This window comes from Corapipo altera, unplaced genomic scaffold (genome assembly GCF_003945725.1).
Source record: "Corapipo altera isolate COAL_440 unplaced genomic scaffold, ASM394572v1 45, whole genome shotgun sequence".
Taxonomy (NCBI): Eukaryota; Metazoa; Chordata; class Aves; order Passeriformes; family Pipridae; genus Corapipo; species Corapipo altera.
Window position 1 is genome coordinate 20077140 of NW_020884877.1, and position 15124 is coordinate 20092263.

General features: G+C 44.6%; 1 protein-coding gene across 1 annotated transcript in view; it reads left to right on the forward strand.

Annotated features, from left to right (window-relative positions):
• MARCH4 (membrane associated ring-CH-type finger 4) overlaps positions 1 to 11972 on the forward strand; it is a 99073-nt gene extending 87101 nt beyond the window's left edge. Inside the window, exon 5 of the mRNA XM_027637266.1 lies at positions 10896 to 11972. Coding sequence (XP_027493067.1) covers positions 10896 to 11257 — 362 coding nt within the window. The 3' untranslated portion in view covers positions 11258 to 11972. The remainder of the gene's footprint in view (positions 1 to 10895) is intronic.
• Positions 11973 to 15124: the final 3152 nt, after the last annotated feature.

Sequence of the window (15124 nt, forward strand, 5' to 3'; positions counted from 1 at the left end):
AAGCAGACATAAGGGGGATTAATATGAAATCACAGTAATCCAGGTCTGGGATCACTTCTTAGAGACTGATTGATGATGGCTACCTATCAACAGAGCCATTTTTCAGATCCAGAATACAACAGTCTACAAGGAAGAATTGCAAACCAGGCCCACGGGTGAAGTTGCTAAACTTAATTCTTCCTGGAAGTTTTTCCCTGAAGCAGTGCTTTTCTTCCTGCACCAAGATCCACCAATAGCAACCATAGCCCGAGTCTCTCTGTCTCATGGCAGAGCTGGACCCATAATACCCTTGTGACTGTGCAGTGTTAAGTAGAAATTGTTCAGTATTATTAAATAACTCCAGGGTTCCTATGCCAAATAGTCCAGCCAACACTTTACCTTCTCAGTAAACAAGCCCACAGCAATGACATTCAGGCAGTGTGGAGTAAGCAGTCATCACTACCTGCTGAATGCAGAGAAGCCTGAAGAGCTGAAGGTCCAGACACTTTACTCTGCTCAAGTGGGACAATTCACTCTGCTCAGCCACGGCCACATCACGGAGCAATCTGTGCCCTACAATGCTCTTCTGAAGACTTTTGCTGCAGGCTTAGCCGCTCTTGGTTCCTTTCACTGCTGTCATACTTGTCAAGCTCAGCATTGGTGGATCCCATAGGTGCAGGTAAACTCTTACCTGCCCCATTAACCACCGTCAGCATTCACTCAGCTGGATATCGCAGCTCATAAAGGCCTTCAGCTCTGGTGGAAGAAGCTTGTGTACTCAGAGTAGGAAGGAAAAAGTTTTGCTCTCTTAGACATCCTAGCTAGTAACGGATCAGAAATGATAGACCCTTGTCCTTTTGGCTTCTACCACCCTAATTAATTTTGAAAAGTGCTTCTGTGGGAGAGGTGAAGGCCTTGCAGGGGAGAAGGTGGGGTGAGACCTGTGAGGACAGCGCAAGGAGCAGAGAGGAGAGGCTGCAGCACCCAAGATGGAAGGCTTCTGGGAATCTCACAGAAATCCTGGATTTGCAATGAGTGATTTTATCATGGCTGTGCAGGACAAAGTGGCCAAACACAGGCTGCACCACAGTGTATCCCAGGAATACATTTATCCCAACGAAAGGCTAGCCAAAGAGCACCATGAGCATCTTCTACCTGACATCCATGGGATGCCTTCCTACACATCAGGAGGGAAAGATGCCCAGATCTCGCTCCAATGAGGGAGTAGAAAAAATCACAATGCACATGCTGACCTGTGACTTCAGAGGCACTCTCAGGTCCATTAACTTAGCCTGTGTGCCCTACATTTCCCTGGGGGATGTTAAGGGTGATCCGTGCTCACCTTTGCGTCTCTCCTAACTGGTTCCTAATCCTCTAAGAGGAAGAGCACTGAGGTGGCTGGAGCAGGATGGAGGAATTGGGCTCAGACAGGACCTGCATCCCTTAGAAAATGAAAAAATGTGAAACTATTCTCATTTTTCCTTACAGAATTGCATTTGCTAATAAAAGCAGAGAGGGAGGCACTAATTCTACCTTCAATAAGCAAATGTCATGTTTTGATCATTATTGAATAAAGCATTTTGATTTAGCATTTAGAGATGACTGCTCATGCTGAGTATTTTAAATTCAGTGTCAGATTTTGGAATACAACATTTTAAAAAAATTCAAGTCCAAATGAAACATTTTCACCTGTCTGAAAATACATGTGTATTATTCCGTTCTGGGGAACAGTGTGACTTTTTCAGATCTCACTCCAAGCAAGCGTGAAGACAGATTCCCAAACCCTACACAGAACAGGGCTGTTGTCCAGCTTTGCCTTTAAAGAAGGGTTGTGGGAATGGCTGAGGATCCAGCATGACTGCACAGGCAGTGTTTTGGTCAAAGTAACATTAGCTATGGTATAGCAAGGTTCAGAATGCAGACCTGAAGCAATGACTGTCTTCGTATAAGCACTGTGAAATGGAAGCCACATGCTTTTTCCCTTTTCACCATGAGTATTCAGCTCCATAGACTTCTGTCAGGGAATATCTGGAAACCTAAAGGTAGAAAAGACCCATAAAATCACCCAGAGATGAGGGCGTGCATTTAGCCAGTGCTCTGTTCAATCTAGTTTGAAATGATTATTTGCTCCCTTCTTTTAAAGACCTTGGAGTATCTGTCATGCACACAATGAGCGTCTTTCACCTGTTGTGCACAAAGCCTTTTCAAGATGTGGGGTGTTGCTGTGATCTCCATTTCAAATTTGATGAGAAAAGGCTCCAAGAGGATCTATACAATCCTAGCTACAAAATAAGGAGGGGGAAATTTAAGAGAGCAAGAGGGTGTGTTAGTACTGCCTCCAAGCTCTATCCCTCCTTTCCTGGCACAGTTACAGGTAGACTCGCAAGTGGGGAATGCTGCTGGAAAGGCATGATTCAGAAGCAAGGCTTCTGCTGGTGGAGCTCCCATCTCTATTTATTTATTTGCTTTTTCCAAGAAGAATCTCATTTATTGCTCCCTGCATAACTAGAGACTGCCCTTTAATCCTCTGTTTTATCGTGCACTGTGAATTAAATACCATGGGAGTACAAGAGCCCTTAAGGGCACAACATCCATTTTGCTGTAGCTGTCCACAGCCAGCTGGGTTTACAGGAGTACTTCATTTTTTGTTTTATCTGTTGCCCAAGCAAGGATTTCTTAGGGTTTCATTTTATGTATTTTCACTGTTATTTCTTCTTTTGGTTTTTTAGTGGTTTTTGTCGCAGTTTTGAGACAAGGAGTAAAAGTACTAGTCTGGGGAGCGCAGGAGAAATTAGTAGTGGTTGATATTTCATATGCTTACAGTTGGAAGTATTGTGGCATCTCTAGAGCAAGGGTGTTGCTGTGTGCAGCTGCTGGGGTCACCTCAGCTCCTCTGTCACAGACAGCATCCTGCAGACAGGCAGTGCTAATGTCCCATTGCAAAAAAACCATGTGGGAGTGCTGAATGAAAAGTAATTTCCTGTCCACTGGACTTCTCCTGTCAGATCCTTAATTTTGCCAGACTTTCCTCATTTTGGGTCTTACCAGCTCAGCCCTACAGGGCCCAGTCAGTGTGTTGCAGAGGAATACATGGGTCGGCAGGGGACATGGCTGAGGATGTTTGCCCTGGGATGGAGGCAGCAGCTCACAGAGAAGATGCATCTACCTTGCAGCCATAAAAGCTCCCCAAATGCTTCTACAACATGATGTCCCCAGCTCCCACAAGCTACACAAGCCCCATGACAGGCAGTCCTACCTGTCAACTCAATTCATCCTGCTGGATAAAGCATTCGTCCTCCCACAGCTACAAATGCCATGTCTGTGGGATGAACTGCTCCTGCTTCCAAGAGGAGCCCATAGCATTCTGTGCACACAGGAATCACTGCTGCATACTTGTGTTACATGAACTCATGACGTACTGCAGCATCACAACCTGGCAATTGTTCCTTGCCACATAGCTCAGCAGCATCCTGCAAAATCACCGTGCTGCCTGGGGGAGAGATGCTGCCAGCTGCCACACCAAGCACTGCCAGCAGTGCTAAAGGAGCTGCCTCCTCTCCCCAACCCCCCACGCTCTGCTCCATGATCACTCGCCTGGTGGAGCAGCAACTGTGGGGATTCTCTGAGATGGCGGCACGCTGGATCCATCTCCCACCCAGCAGGACTCCTGCTGAGTCTGGGGGTGGGTGTTAATGGCTGCAGAGAGCTTGGGACACAGCGTAATCACCCGCCCAGATGGGACCTGCTGCTCCCATGGCTCTGCCAGATGGAGCGGAGGAAGCAGGGAGGGAGAAGGGCTCTTTCTGCATTTGTAGGGGGCCCTGGCCCACCAGGGGCTGAGGAAGCTTTGAGGAACAGCTGCCCTTGAACAAGAGGAGATAAGCTGTAATAAACACAAGGTTTTCTGGTTAGTCATCAATTGAAGGTTGTGGACCAACCTGTTTGTGCTGTAATGACCCAGTGGAGTTGTGGCCCCTGTGGCCTGAGGAGATCCAAGCATGACACACGCATGCTGTGAAAGCCCTGTGACAGTGAAATCTTGTTATGGTGAATGCACTTAGAGAGCAGGAGTGTTTTATCTTCTCCAGACCTATGGATTCCATAATGGTACATGCCATCCAGTGATCAACAGCACTCTAACAGAGTCCAGCCAAGCAGACATCCCTGTTCTGCCAAGCCAAAATACAGTCCAGATTCATACATAATCAGTTCTTAAGATACTAAAAAAATATGCATTGAAAATGATCGATAAGAAAATGCCTGATTATAATCAGCTAATTATTTTTCCATATGTTAAGCATTCATTTTAGCTCCAATCATTATGAATACATTTTCTGTTTATACTGTCTCTCATTCAGTGCTGGTAGTTGCTAAATTGCTCATCCTCCTAGTACAGTTCAAGTGTTATTCAGAGCAAATCTTTGCTAGATGTCTTGTGGACTATAGAAGTCCTGACCACTGGTCAAGCGTCTTGCAACTGCCAGAAATGTCTAAAAGACAGCACCAGAGGTTCTAACTCATCCATTATGAACTACTCCTATATGCAGGGTTGACTGTCCACTAAGCTCTTGAAACATTCTGGGGACAAAATTTATGTTTTGGAAAGTGGAGATGGCAGTTATGAAGGAGTCTATACTTCCTTTTCGATTTCACCAGAAAGCAAAAAATCCCTGAAAATCTGAATGTAGCAGTAGTTTGAATGGAAAGTGACTGTTTGATGAAAGCGTTCTTGAGCTGAAAAAAAGTAAGATGTGAGGATAATGGACTCCAGAAAAGCAGTGGCAGCAGCCTCAGGGGACCAGAGCAGGGAGGTCTCTTGGGAAGAGAACTTGAAGGATAAAAGAGCTGTGAACAGCTCACAGCTGCCAAAAGGATGATACTGAAGGCACAACAGCAAACTGTGCCTGTGCAGGGGAAAGCTCAGAAGTGTGGAAAGAGAGCACTGAAGCTACATCAGGAACTCTTTGAGGACCCAAAATCAGAAGCTACAGTCACACAAAAGGCAGAAAGAATAACCTTCAACTAATGAAAAGTCTCTAGAAATCACACAGGCACGGGCAGCTATCAGGGTTGAACCCCAAGATGACCATCCAGGAATAAAAAAGGCAAAAAGAAATGAGTGCATAAGCATATGTAAAGAAGAAGAACAAGGCAAGTCTAAGAGCTCAAGTAATATTTGATACACAGAGGGCCAAAGAGTTAAATGTTGCCTTTGTTTCAGTCCTGAAAACTTAGCTAAAATAATTTTAATGCGGAGAAGGAAGCCCAGGGCAGAATCAGAAGAGAACAGCCTCAAATGAGTTAGTTCTGTCATTGTCAGCATGTCCTAATGAACTTCAGAGGAAGCTGCAGGAGCAGTCTCTGACCCATGAGCATTTCACCATCAGGAACTTGGGGAGGATGCAGGAGGTGCCAGGCAGCTGGGGAAATGCAAGCAGAGTACCTATCTTTAAATATAACCTCTATCATTGAAGAAAATAAGAACTGAGGATGAAGGAAATGAAGGGCAAATCAGCTTAACTGATTCATAGAAAGATAGTAGAATATTTTTTTAGGTAACCAACTGATGAGCATAGGGTATAACCATCTGTGATTTGGAAGGATCATTGTACTAGTGGCTAAGGAGAAAGCAGTTAGGTTGTTATGCTGTGACTTGGGCAATGCTCTTGATTCCTTGCCTTTAGATTCTCCTAAACAAACAAGAGAAATGTGCTCTAGATTACATAATTATAATGCAGGTGTACAGAGAGTGGAAAAACTGCCTTCTCAGTAGTTGTCAGTGGTGTGCTGTAAACTGGGAACCCATTTCAAGTAGAGACTGTTTTGGACTCTGCTCTCTTCAATATTTTTATTAATGACTTAGATAATTAAATAGGAAGTGCTGTTATAAAATTCACAGATGACACCAAGATTGGAAAGGCTGCAAGCACTTTGGAGGATCAGATCAGCATTTGAAATTTTAAATGATTCTGGCAAATTGGAGGAATCAACGAGATGTAATCGAATAAAGAGAAGTGCAAACACAAGCTGGACCCGACAGTCACGTTGCTGAAGACAGGAATTCTGTGACATATTAGTTTATTTCATCAGGGAATCAAAAGGCAGGTGGTGTGTACAGTGCTGATTCTGCACCTCCATGGTCTAGGGACTGCACCCTCCTGGGGAGTTCACGTGCAGAAAAAGGGGGATGAAATGAAGAGGTTCTGGAGATGATGAACAGGAATGAGGAGAAGAAGGACATTACCTCATTCCCAACCTGGTCAGCTCTGAGGTTCACATCTCTCCTCCCAAATCAGCCCAAGTGAGAGTCCTACTGGTGCCATGACATTATTTTCAATTATGAAACTATCTCTCCCCACTCCTTGGTTCACCCCGTTTCCTGAAGAGCACAGCTCTATAGCCTTGATTATCACCCACAGGAGGATTGTATGCTGGGTTGTTTAAAGAACATGTCATACTGGAACTCACCTGGTCACGATGTTGGGGAATGCAAGATACTAGGTATCCCTTTCCCTGCCCATATGTCCTGGAACAGATCCCTCTGGCTCTCTTTTCCTGGTTTATCATGAGCCACTTTCCTGCTCTTACGTCAAGATAAAAGGCAACTAAGGATGGAGCAAATAGGATGAGATTAAGGCAAAGAGATAAGTGAGGGCTGAGCTGCTGGAGTTTTGGAAACAAAAGTGGAGAAAATTGAGATTGTCACAAAAGATTAAAGAATTCGAAGAAAGGGAGGGGAGTGTTTGTGTATGATGTCAGTAGAGAGAAAAGCTGGCAATGAGAAGTGTTGTCTCCCAGAAAGCTTGGTTTACCTTGGCCTGAGTCACCACTGCTGTGGATGCAAACATTAAGCTTTGATCACAGCTGCCATAATCTTCCCCTGACACCCAGTAATGAAAGCAACAGAAACAGGCTAAAGCATGGCAGCTGTCTGGCTGAGATGAAACTGCATTTGGAAAGGAAAACAAAAGAGCAAAGTGCTGCTGAAGGTGGAAACAAGAGGTGACAACTCAGGTGGCAAGACAGGGCCTTTTTGAGAAGGTAACTGGCTGGAATGGACTCTGATTTTTCCTCCAGCAGATAATAAGAGTATCAGTGCAGGGATGATGTACCACCCACTGTCAGCAGAAGCCCTGTTTGGGTGGTTTTTTTATGGGCAAAGAGGTGAAACAGTTCCTTTCCCAAGAATTTACCTATTTCTTTCAAGGAAGTGCATGGTAAGTGTTGGAATAAGAGGAAAGTTTTAATTAGAGGCTGAAAGTCCTGGTGAAAAGATAACTTGGTGTCAGAGTCTGACCGTGTTTAGGAGGTCACTGCTTGTCATTTCTGGGAAACTGCTGCTCCAAAATTGCCTTAGATTGGAGGTTCACAACCCCCCAATTAACCTCACAGTTGATGGTACACCAACTGATTCCCCCTTCCTTACCCAGAGACATAAACACAGTTGTCCCTGTTACATCTGCCATTTCTCTTGATCAGTTTTGTCACAAGTCTGCTGATCCAATGCTGATCCAATTCTTTCTAAACCAAGGAATTCCAGCTTTCTACAACTTTCAGCTCAAGGAATTTTGTCCAATGCTGGTCCAGCCAGGTCTCTACACGAGAAAATGGGAATGAGAACAGCACATCATCAGTGTCCACATTCCATGGGAGTTTTATTTCACCAGCACCACGAACTAGGGATTTCATAAAACAGGCAACAGTCTGGACCAACAAGCTCCGTGTAAAATTTACAGAGATTTTCCTTCTGAAGAGGATGATTTTCACAGAGGATCAACTGAGAACAGATTTTGTGAAACAGAAGAGGGTGAGGTAAACTGGGAAGGAGTGTAAAAGGACCAGGACACTACCAGAATCCATCTTAAACTCTCTATGTGTTGGAAAGAGAGAATTGCACAGAGAGAGAAGTTCACACCAACCTACAATCTTACACACCCACACAGAGGATTTGACTTATGGAATAATTGGCTTTAGCTGGACATGTCAAGTTGAATACAGTTCTTCCTGAAGGATTTCCCACTGAATTCTGGCCTTAAACTTGAAAGTTTCACCTCTGCCAACAAGAATGATCTTTGAGGGAGGGGTTTTTTTGTTAGCGGATTCACAGAGCTGAATGTAGAAATTCCAATCCTAATTTATCTAAGACAGACAAAATTTGTTTCAATGGGAGCATTAAGCATCCTACAGCTTGATATAAAGGGACAGACTCTTGCTTGCTCTTGGCATTTACTCTTGCAAATGAATCACTGTTACTTCCGCCTCCCTGCCTACCCCTCCACTTGGTTTCTTCTTAATTTTACAACTTCCTGAGCTTGACACTGGGAAATCGATAAGTAATTTAGAGGCCAGTAAATACAGACGAAAACAAGTTATTTTGTACTTTTATAAATATTTGGAAACCAGAATTATCTAAGAAAGCAGGTGCTCAGTTGACTCAGCAACCCATCCATCAGCATCACACAGTTAATTGCATAAGATCATAAACATTTATAATTAGAAGGCAAACAAACAAGAATTTTATAAACAGCCCTCTTGAATCAGGCTGCGCATTAAATATTTGTGATAAGGTAATTAAGAATAGATTTACAATCCTGGCTCAGTGTTTAATACTTCGTAGAATGGATTTGATTCTATGAAGAATGTGCTACAACCAAAGAGAAAGCATTTGATTTCAACTCTTTTATCCCAGGCTTAAGGTGGCCTCTGAGAAACATTGGCTCTCTCATTGATCAGAGTGAAATTTCATTCATTACAGATCAGACAGCTCATTTAAATATATGTCTAATGTCCCTTGTCATGGGCCGATCCACTTCAGGCCTGCTTCAAAGCTCTATCTCCTTGGCTGGATCTGCAGGCTTTCCCTAAGTCCTGTGTTTTATTGTTGATGCTTTGATCAGACCACGTCAGAATTCTCAACCATGTTTCAAAGCAGGGGGGAAAAACCACATTTTTCTATTATGATGTCATGATGTTTGGTTATGAAAAGCCAGCACCACTGCAGGATTACAGCTGTGTAATCTCAACACCCTATGGGAACCAGAGAGTAGAACTCTCTCATACTGTACTGCCCTATGCCATTCCCTGTCCCAAACCAGTCAGATCTGCATACTTAAACTACCCAGTGTAATTACTTTTACAGCCAGGGAGCAGGCTTGGCACCACATTTCAATGAATGTGAGAGTCCCCCTGAAGCTAATCTGTGATCCAGTCAGCAGGGCTCCTAGTTATGCTTAAAACCAGGCAGGCTAGAAACTCAGTCTGTACTGAAGCAGTGATTTAAACTCTCTAACATCAGATCCAGACCCTGAGTAATGGGGAGATCAGCCCTAAGGGTAAGATGACCTTCAGGTATTTGGGGTTTTGATGTAGCACGGGTTTACTCCAGTATTATCTGCCATCAAAAACTAGAACAATCCAGAGAAGACAGGTGGTTGCTAAAGCTGTAGCATTTGATTCATTGGGAATAGCCATAAACCACTTTATTCTGTGGTGACTATCATCTCTCCACACATTGTCGGTCAAGTCAGCCCCGTTGTTTAGGCATGATTTTGATTCTTATTTCTTGTGGGTCTTTTGTTCTTGTACTTTTACACTTGCAACAGGCAGGTAAGAGAGCTACTCTTCCTAGAAATGTTTTCGATAATCTTGATCCTGATTGAGAATGGTGAAGCCATAGTCATTAAGAACAATGAAGCTATCCATGTGCTAACTCACCCAGTCCTGCCTGCTGGTCTGGCTTTAGTTGCATGGAATAAAAAGGCACTTTCCTAAGAGACAGATGGCTGCAAAACAAGGAGACTCAGACCCCCCTCATTCCACATAAATCCCATTGTCTAGCAAAGCCTGTGGGATAAATTACAGTTTGCCAGCTAATCTACATGAGATGTTGCAGCTTCCTCCAGCCCAAGTGGAGAAGAACATCCCTGTGTTGCAGCCACTGCTGGACCTAGTGCTTCCAAAGGGTCTAGCCAGAGCCTGGCAACTTAATAATAACAGAGCTTAATACTCAAGTACTGTCATCATCTAAACAACTAAAATTATTTAATTCCTTATTCATCTGGCAAGGTTGGGGAGGATGATGGAGACAGCTGGGAGATGAGATAACTGCTGGGTGGAAGGGCCTGAGCTGCTCATTCTTTTTTGAATACGGAGACCATTAGAAGTCAGGTGTCATGCAGCTCAGTGCCACCCCCAGACATCAGCTCTGGTGAATGCAGGTGGGCAACAGGACACAGTCAGTGCACACGCTGTGTGAGCTCATCTGCCCTTTCTGTCAAGCGTGAGTTCCCCCTTGAGAGGAAGCAATGACGTACAGTGAGGTACCTGCTCTGCAAATGAGCAAAACTTTGCCTTGGATAACAAACCACTTACAGGAATAGACAGACCCTTTTTTTTGGCTTGATTGCTGCCTCTGGCCTGCACATGTGTGTCTGCTCTGCTGCTGTGTGTGTGGGGAGAGACACGGGCTGTGCACACACACGGCGCTGGAGCAGCAGCCGTCACTGGAACATCAGATCCAGTTACACCCCCTCCAAACACATGCCGTTAGCTCAGTGAATCATGCCTATGCATCATGAAAAATTAGTTCAGCGACTGAGGAACCTCAGGCATTTATTGGTAAACATACTCTGTTGCTGTAAGAGCATAACTCACTGTGCTGCATTTATGATCCTTTTATCGATGGCTGAGATAAAACTGTAATCCTTTTAATTCAGGGGGAAAAGGGATCCAGGAGAGGAGGAGCACCAGTGCTCTGACTGTCGGTAATTAAAAGACAGGATTTATATGGAGTAAACGCTGGCTGAGGGAGAGCTGAGATTAACCAGCTAGCTGGGGAAAGGTGCTGGGGTAGGTTTGTGGTTCTTTCTAAAGTTTTGTTTCTGTTTTATGTTTATTTCTTTCCCACTTCCCTCCAGGTCTAATAATACACGAAGGGCCCTCGGTTTACCGGATTTTTAAACGGTGGCAGGCAGTCAATCAGCAGTGGAAAGTGCTGAACTATGACAAAACAAAGGACATGGAGGAGCAAAAAACAGGGACCAGGACAAATCAGCGCCCCTCCTCCCAAACCACCCACTCGTCCTCCACTGGTGGTACAGCCACTAACTCCGCTCCAGCCGACAGCGGGGCACGGGCTGCCGGCCATGCCACAGGCACCCTCTCTGACCACCACTGTGCTTATACCATCCTGCATATACTCAGCCACCTGAGGCCTCACGAACAGAGGAGTCAGTCTAGTAGTAACAGAGAGCTCGTCATGAGGGTCACGACGGTCTGAGCCGAGGAATTCAGGAGGCCTTAACATGAAGCGGAGGAGACAAAGAACTCATAAAGCAGAGGAGCATGGTGTGCCTTTTTCTTTCTCTTTCCTTTTCTTTTTTCTCTTTTTTTTCCTCCTCTCCTTTTCATTTTTCAGTAACTGCACAAGATATAAGAGGCGGCACCTGGCCAGCTGAGGAAAAAAGCAGGTGGAGGGAGAGCTGCACACTCATGCTAAAGAGGTTAATGTTTTCCAGCCTGTTTAAAAAAAAAAAAAAAAAAAGAAAAAAAAGAAAAAAAACAACAACACAAATCACAAAAAAACCAACAAAACAAGTGCAATACAGACTACAAACTGAGTAGGCAGAGTTCTGGGGAAGCAGAGGAACAGACGGTTTAGCATGTCTTACAAATCCTATTACCTGGAATAGGTAACGCTCTGTACACACCCCCCGTACACACACGCACGCGCACACAAACACACACACATAGTGTGAGATTTATAAAAACATGGAAGGGAACGAAATATTTGGAGTGTTTTTATTTTCCAGACTGTGATTAACCAGGGCTATGAGTTGTTTTCTTTCATTAGTCACTGGAGCTTTGATTTACCATGGGGTACCTGAAGTTAAATGGCTGGGGATTTTTCAGTATTGATTTACAGAAGGAGAGATTGAAACATCTCACCAACAAAATCTTAAAAAAATCCAGGCATACGCAAATTTCACCAAAAATCCTTTTTTTTTTTCATAATGTTCCTGACAAGGGGTTTGTAAGGGTAGAACTGGGAGGGGGGAGGGTGCTCCATGACCTTTATTCGACGTATAGGCATTTTTGGCAAATTTTGTACAAATGTTCCGCAGGTGTTTCAAGCACAAGTACTGGTGTGATTCATGCCTTCATAACCCCAAATCCAGCATCCAAATCTTGCCACTCACACACATCATTTTCCATGCAGACATTCCAGGTTAATTTCCTTCCATTTTACTCCAATCACAAGAAGATGACCCATCCTCTGTGGGTGTCTGCTCCCTTGCCAATTCAGACACTCATGCATTAGAGATGTACTTTTTTTTTTTGGTGTCTGTATCCCTGCTGCTCAATTTGCAACAGTCTCACTCAGTCTTGTAGGCTGATCCTTTCACATCCAGTCTGTTAGTTTATTACAGAGTCTATTCCATTCAATCATCCAAAAGAGAGTTAGTCTGAAGAGGGAGCACAGTTGCTGATTGACTGTGTAACACTTCTAATAAGTCTCCTTCTCTGGGATATATCCTCGAAGGTACCGGTTGCTCTTCAGGAACATTCTCTTTTAATGCACAATGGCTGAATCATTTGTGGATATTAAAGGGACACTGTCAAGTACTTTTTAATAGTTTTTAGGGTTTGGGCTTTTTTTACTCTCCATTGTTTGTAATATTCTCTTACAAGCTTGAAAATAAAATTTCTTTCCCTACCGATTTTGTCCTTTTCCATTTGGGCACGTATGGTTCTCTCCACTCACTCCATTCCTTTCATCATCCCTATCCCTCTCCTCCCCACCTTTCTTCTGCAACAGGAGGAAATCCATATTGCTGATTTCCTGCTGAATGTCCTGGCTCTGTGGAGGGTATGTCCCAACTCTGTGGTGTTTAGCTATTTTGCATCTGCCATGAAGGAAGCATAAGAGCAAGAAACTTAAAAATACAGAGATTAGCTAATTGAGGAGCAACAGCTCAGCAGTCCTAAAACAATGAACCTGTGGTGATCAAGCCTGAACCCAGCTCCCCCCAAAATCAAGATAAGCACTTCAGCCAAACTGCATCCATTTAGCAGCAGTGCCGAGCAACGTTGCACGATGGCTGCATTCAACTGCCCTCCATATCGTACCAGCACCTCTCACAGCTTCTATTGGAGACAGGGCAGACATGGGCTACCAGCTCCTTTGGACCCAGGCTGTCATAGGTCAGGTGTTTCTGAACCAGAGAAGGCGTCAGACTTCAGCCCCTGGGTTTGAGCGCACCAGCCATTCTGCAACGTTGAAGATGGAGGTTAACATCTTAAGGCAAGGCCATATTTTTCACCTCAATTACTTGACAGTGTCCCTTTAAATATCAGGATGCAACAGAACAGGTACTTCTGTGGTAGATAGTGTGGGAGGTGAAACACCATTCAAAAAAGCTGACTTACTGAGGACCCATGTGAAACATGGTTTCTGAGGCCACTGTACCTTTATCTGACCAGATTCACTGTCTACCAAAGAGTGCTTTTGGTGGAGAGGAGAAGGGGGTGTTGGTGGGCAGAGGGAAAGGGAAGGGGCAGTTCCAGTCATCTCTGAAAGTAGCTATCCCCAGAAGGAAAGTGTTGCAACGAACAGTCTCTGGAAGAACTGCTTCTGATCCACAGTAGAGAGAAATCTGGCCAAAGCAAGCAAACACAGCAACCTTTCGCCCCTATACCTGTTCTGGAAGCTGTCCCCATTCCAAGAGATGAGTAATTATGGTGGTCTTGGGAAGGGGAAAGCATATGCAAATGAAGGGACAACTGTAACCCATGATGTTGTTTCCCTCCCTGCCCTCCACTCATTTAATACGGAGAAGTCAAATTCCTTTAATTTGGCTAATGGCTAAAAGTTTGAGGTCAGAAGCACAACTTGCTGTGAAAGAGTGGTGTGATCTGGTACTCTGAGCACAGAGGACTCTGCATACTCTCACTCCAGCTCTGCCACTGACTCTGTAGCCTTGGGCTGTTTGGCTCAGTCCCCCCTCCACGCAAAGGGGGAATAACAATACGTACCTACCTCACAGGGATGTTGTGAGAACCCACGTTGGTAAAGCCTGTTGAAGTGCTAAGTCTACCACTGGTAGTCACGAGGCGTGTGGTGGGGGTGAGCAGCGCTGCCCTTTTGCTGGTTACAGTCTGAATCACTCAGCAGGAGTTCCATCGGCCTTCTCCTGCTTGGAGATCCTCCTTGATCCGAAGCAGAGGGTGTCGTCCAAGTGCCCTCTCCTCCATTGCATGACATTTTAAGCGGCTGTGAGGTGCAGGGTAGTGACAGACATGAAGTCCTACTTGACCAGGGATTTGCTACAACGTTTTCTATATCTGTGGGGTTTGTTGGTTTGGTTTTTTCCATATATTGTGCTTAGAAATAAACTTTCCACTTAGGGCTGGCGGTTTGGGGTCTATTCTGTTGCATGGCAATGTATACAAGTCTTTTTGTCTGTCTTACTGTGCAAATGATCCCGCAGCCCAATTTCAGAGATGGGTGTGGTCTGAGCCTTGTCATAGTGGCGTAAGACTCAAAAGCCTGTCTAGACTGTTTAATATTTAAACAACACTATGAACTTGTCAATTGTATGTGTTCTGTGCAATACAAAGCATGTCATTAGCTGGCTTGATGGGCAGAGGGGCTAATGGAAGGTCAAAACTTGTTCAGAGAGCTTCATACACGTGCCAGCACGGAGCCGAAGGGCTGCCACCAGCAAAGCAAACTTGGGGAAGCCATTGGAAACTGTTTTCAGAACAGTTTTCTCCAGAACAAGGTACTTCTGAGTTTATGAACTTCTAGGCTGCCAATCTGAGAGAACAAGTGCAAATTTAGTGTGGGGGCTGGGGTTTTGAATTCTCTTTTTCTTTTCTCCCAAAGTATTGATGGAAGAAACACTGATGAGGATTTCTTCCTTCCATAGCACAGTTCCCTCATCTCTCACAATCTCCTTGTGCCATCCCCTTTGTGCTACTATGCAGGACTTTCAAAGGTGCAAACAGAGACAGTATACTCCCGAGACAGGAAAAATAAGTTGTGTGTTGGGGGTTTCTAGCTGACAGAAGAGATGGGGCAGAGCTATGCTACAGAAGGCATCTCTTCTTCCCCATGTCTTTCCTCTAGTCTTGTCTGATGGGT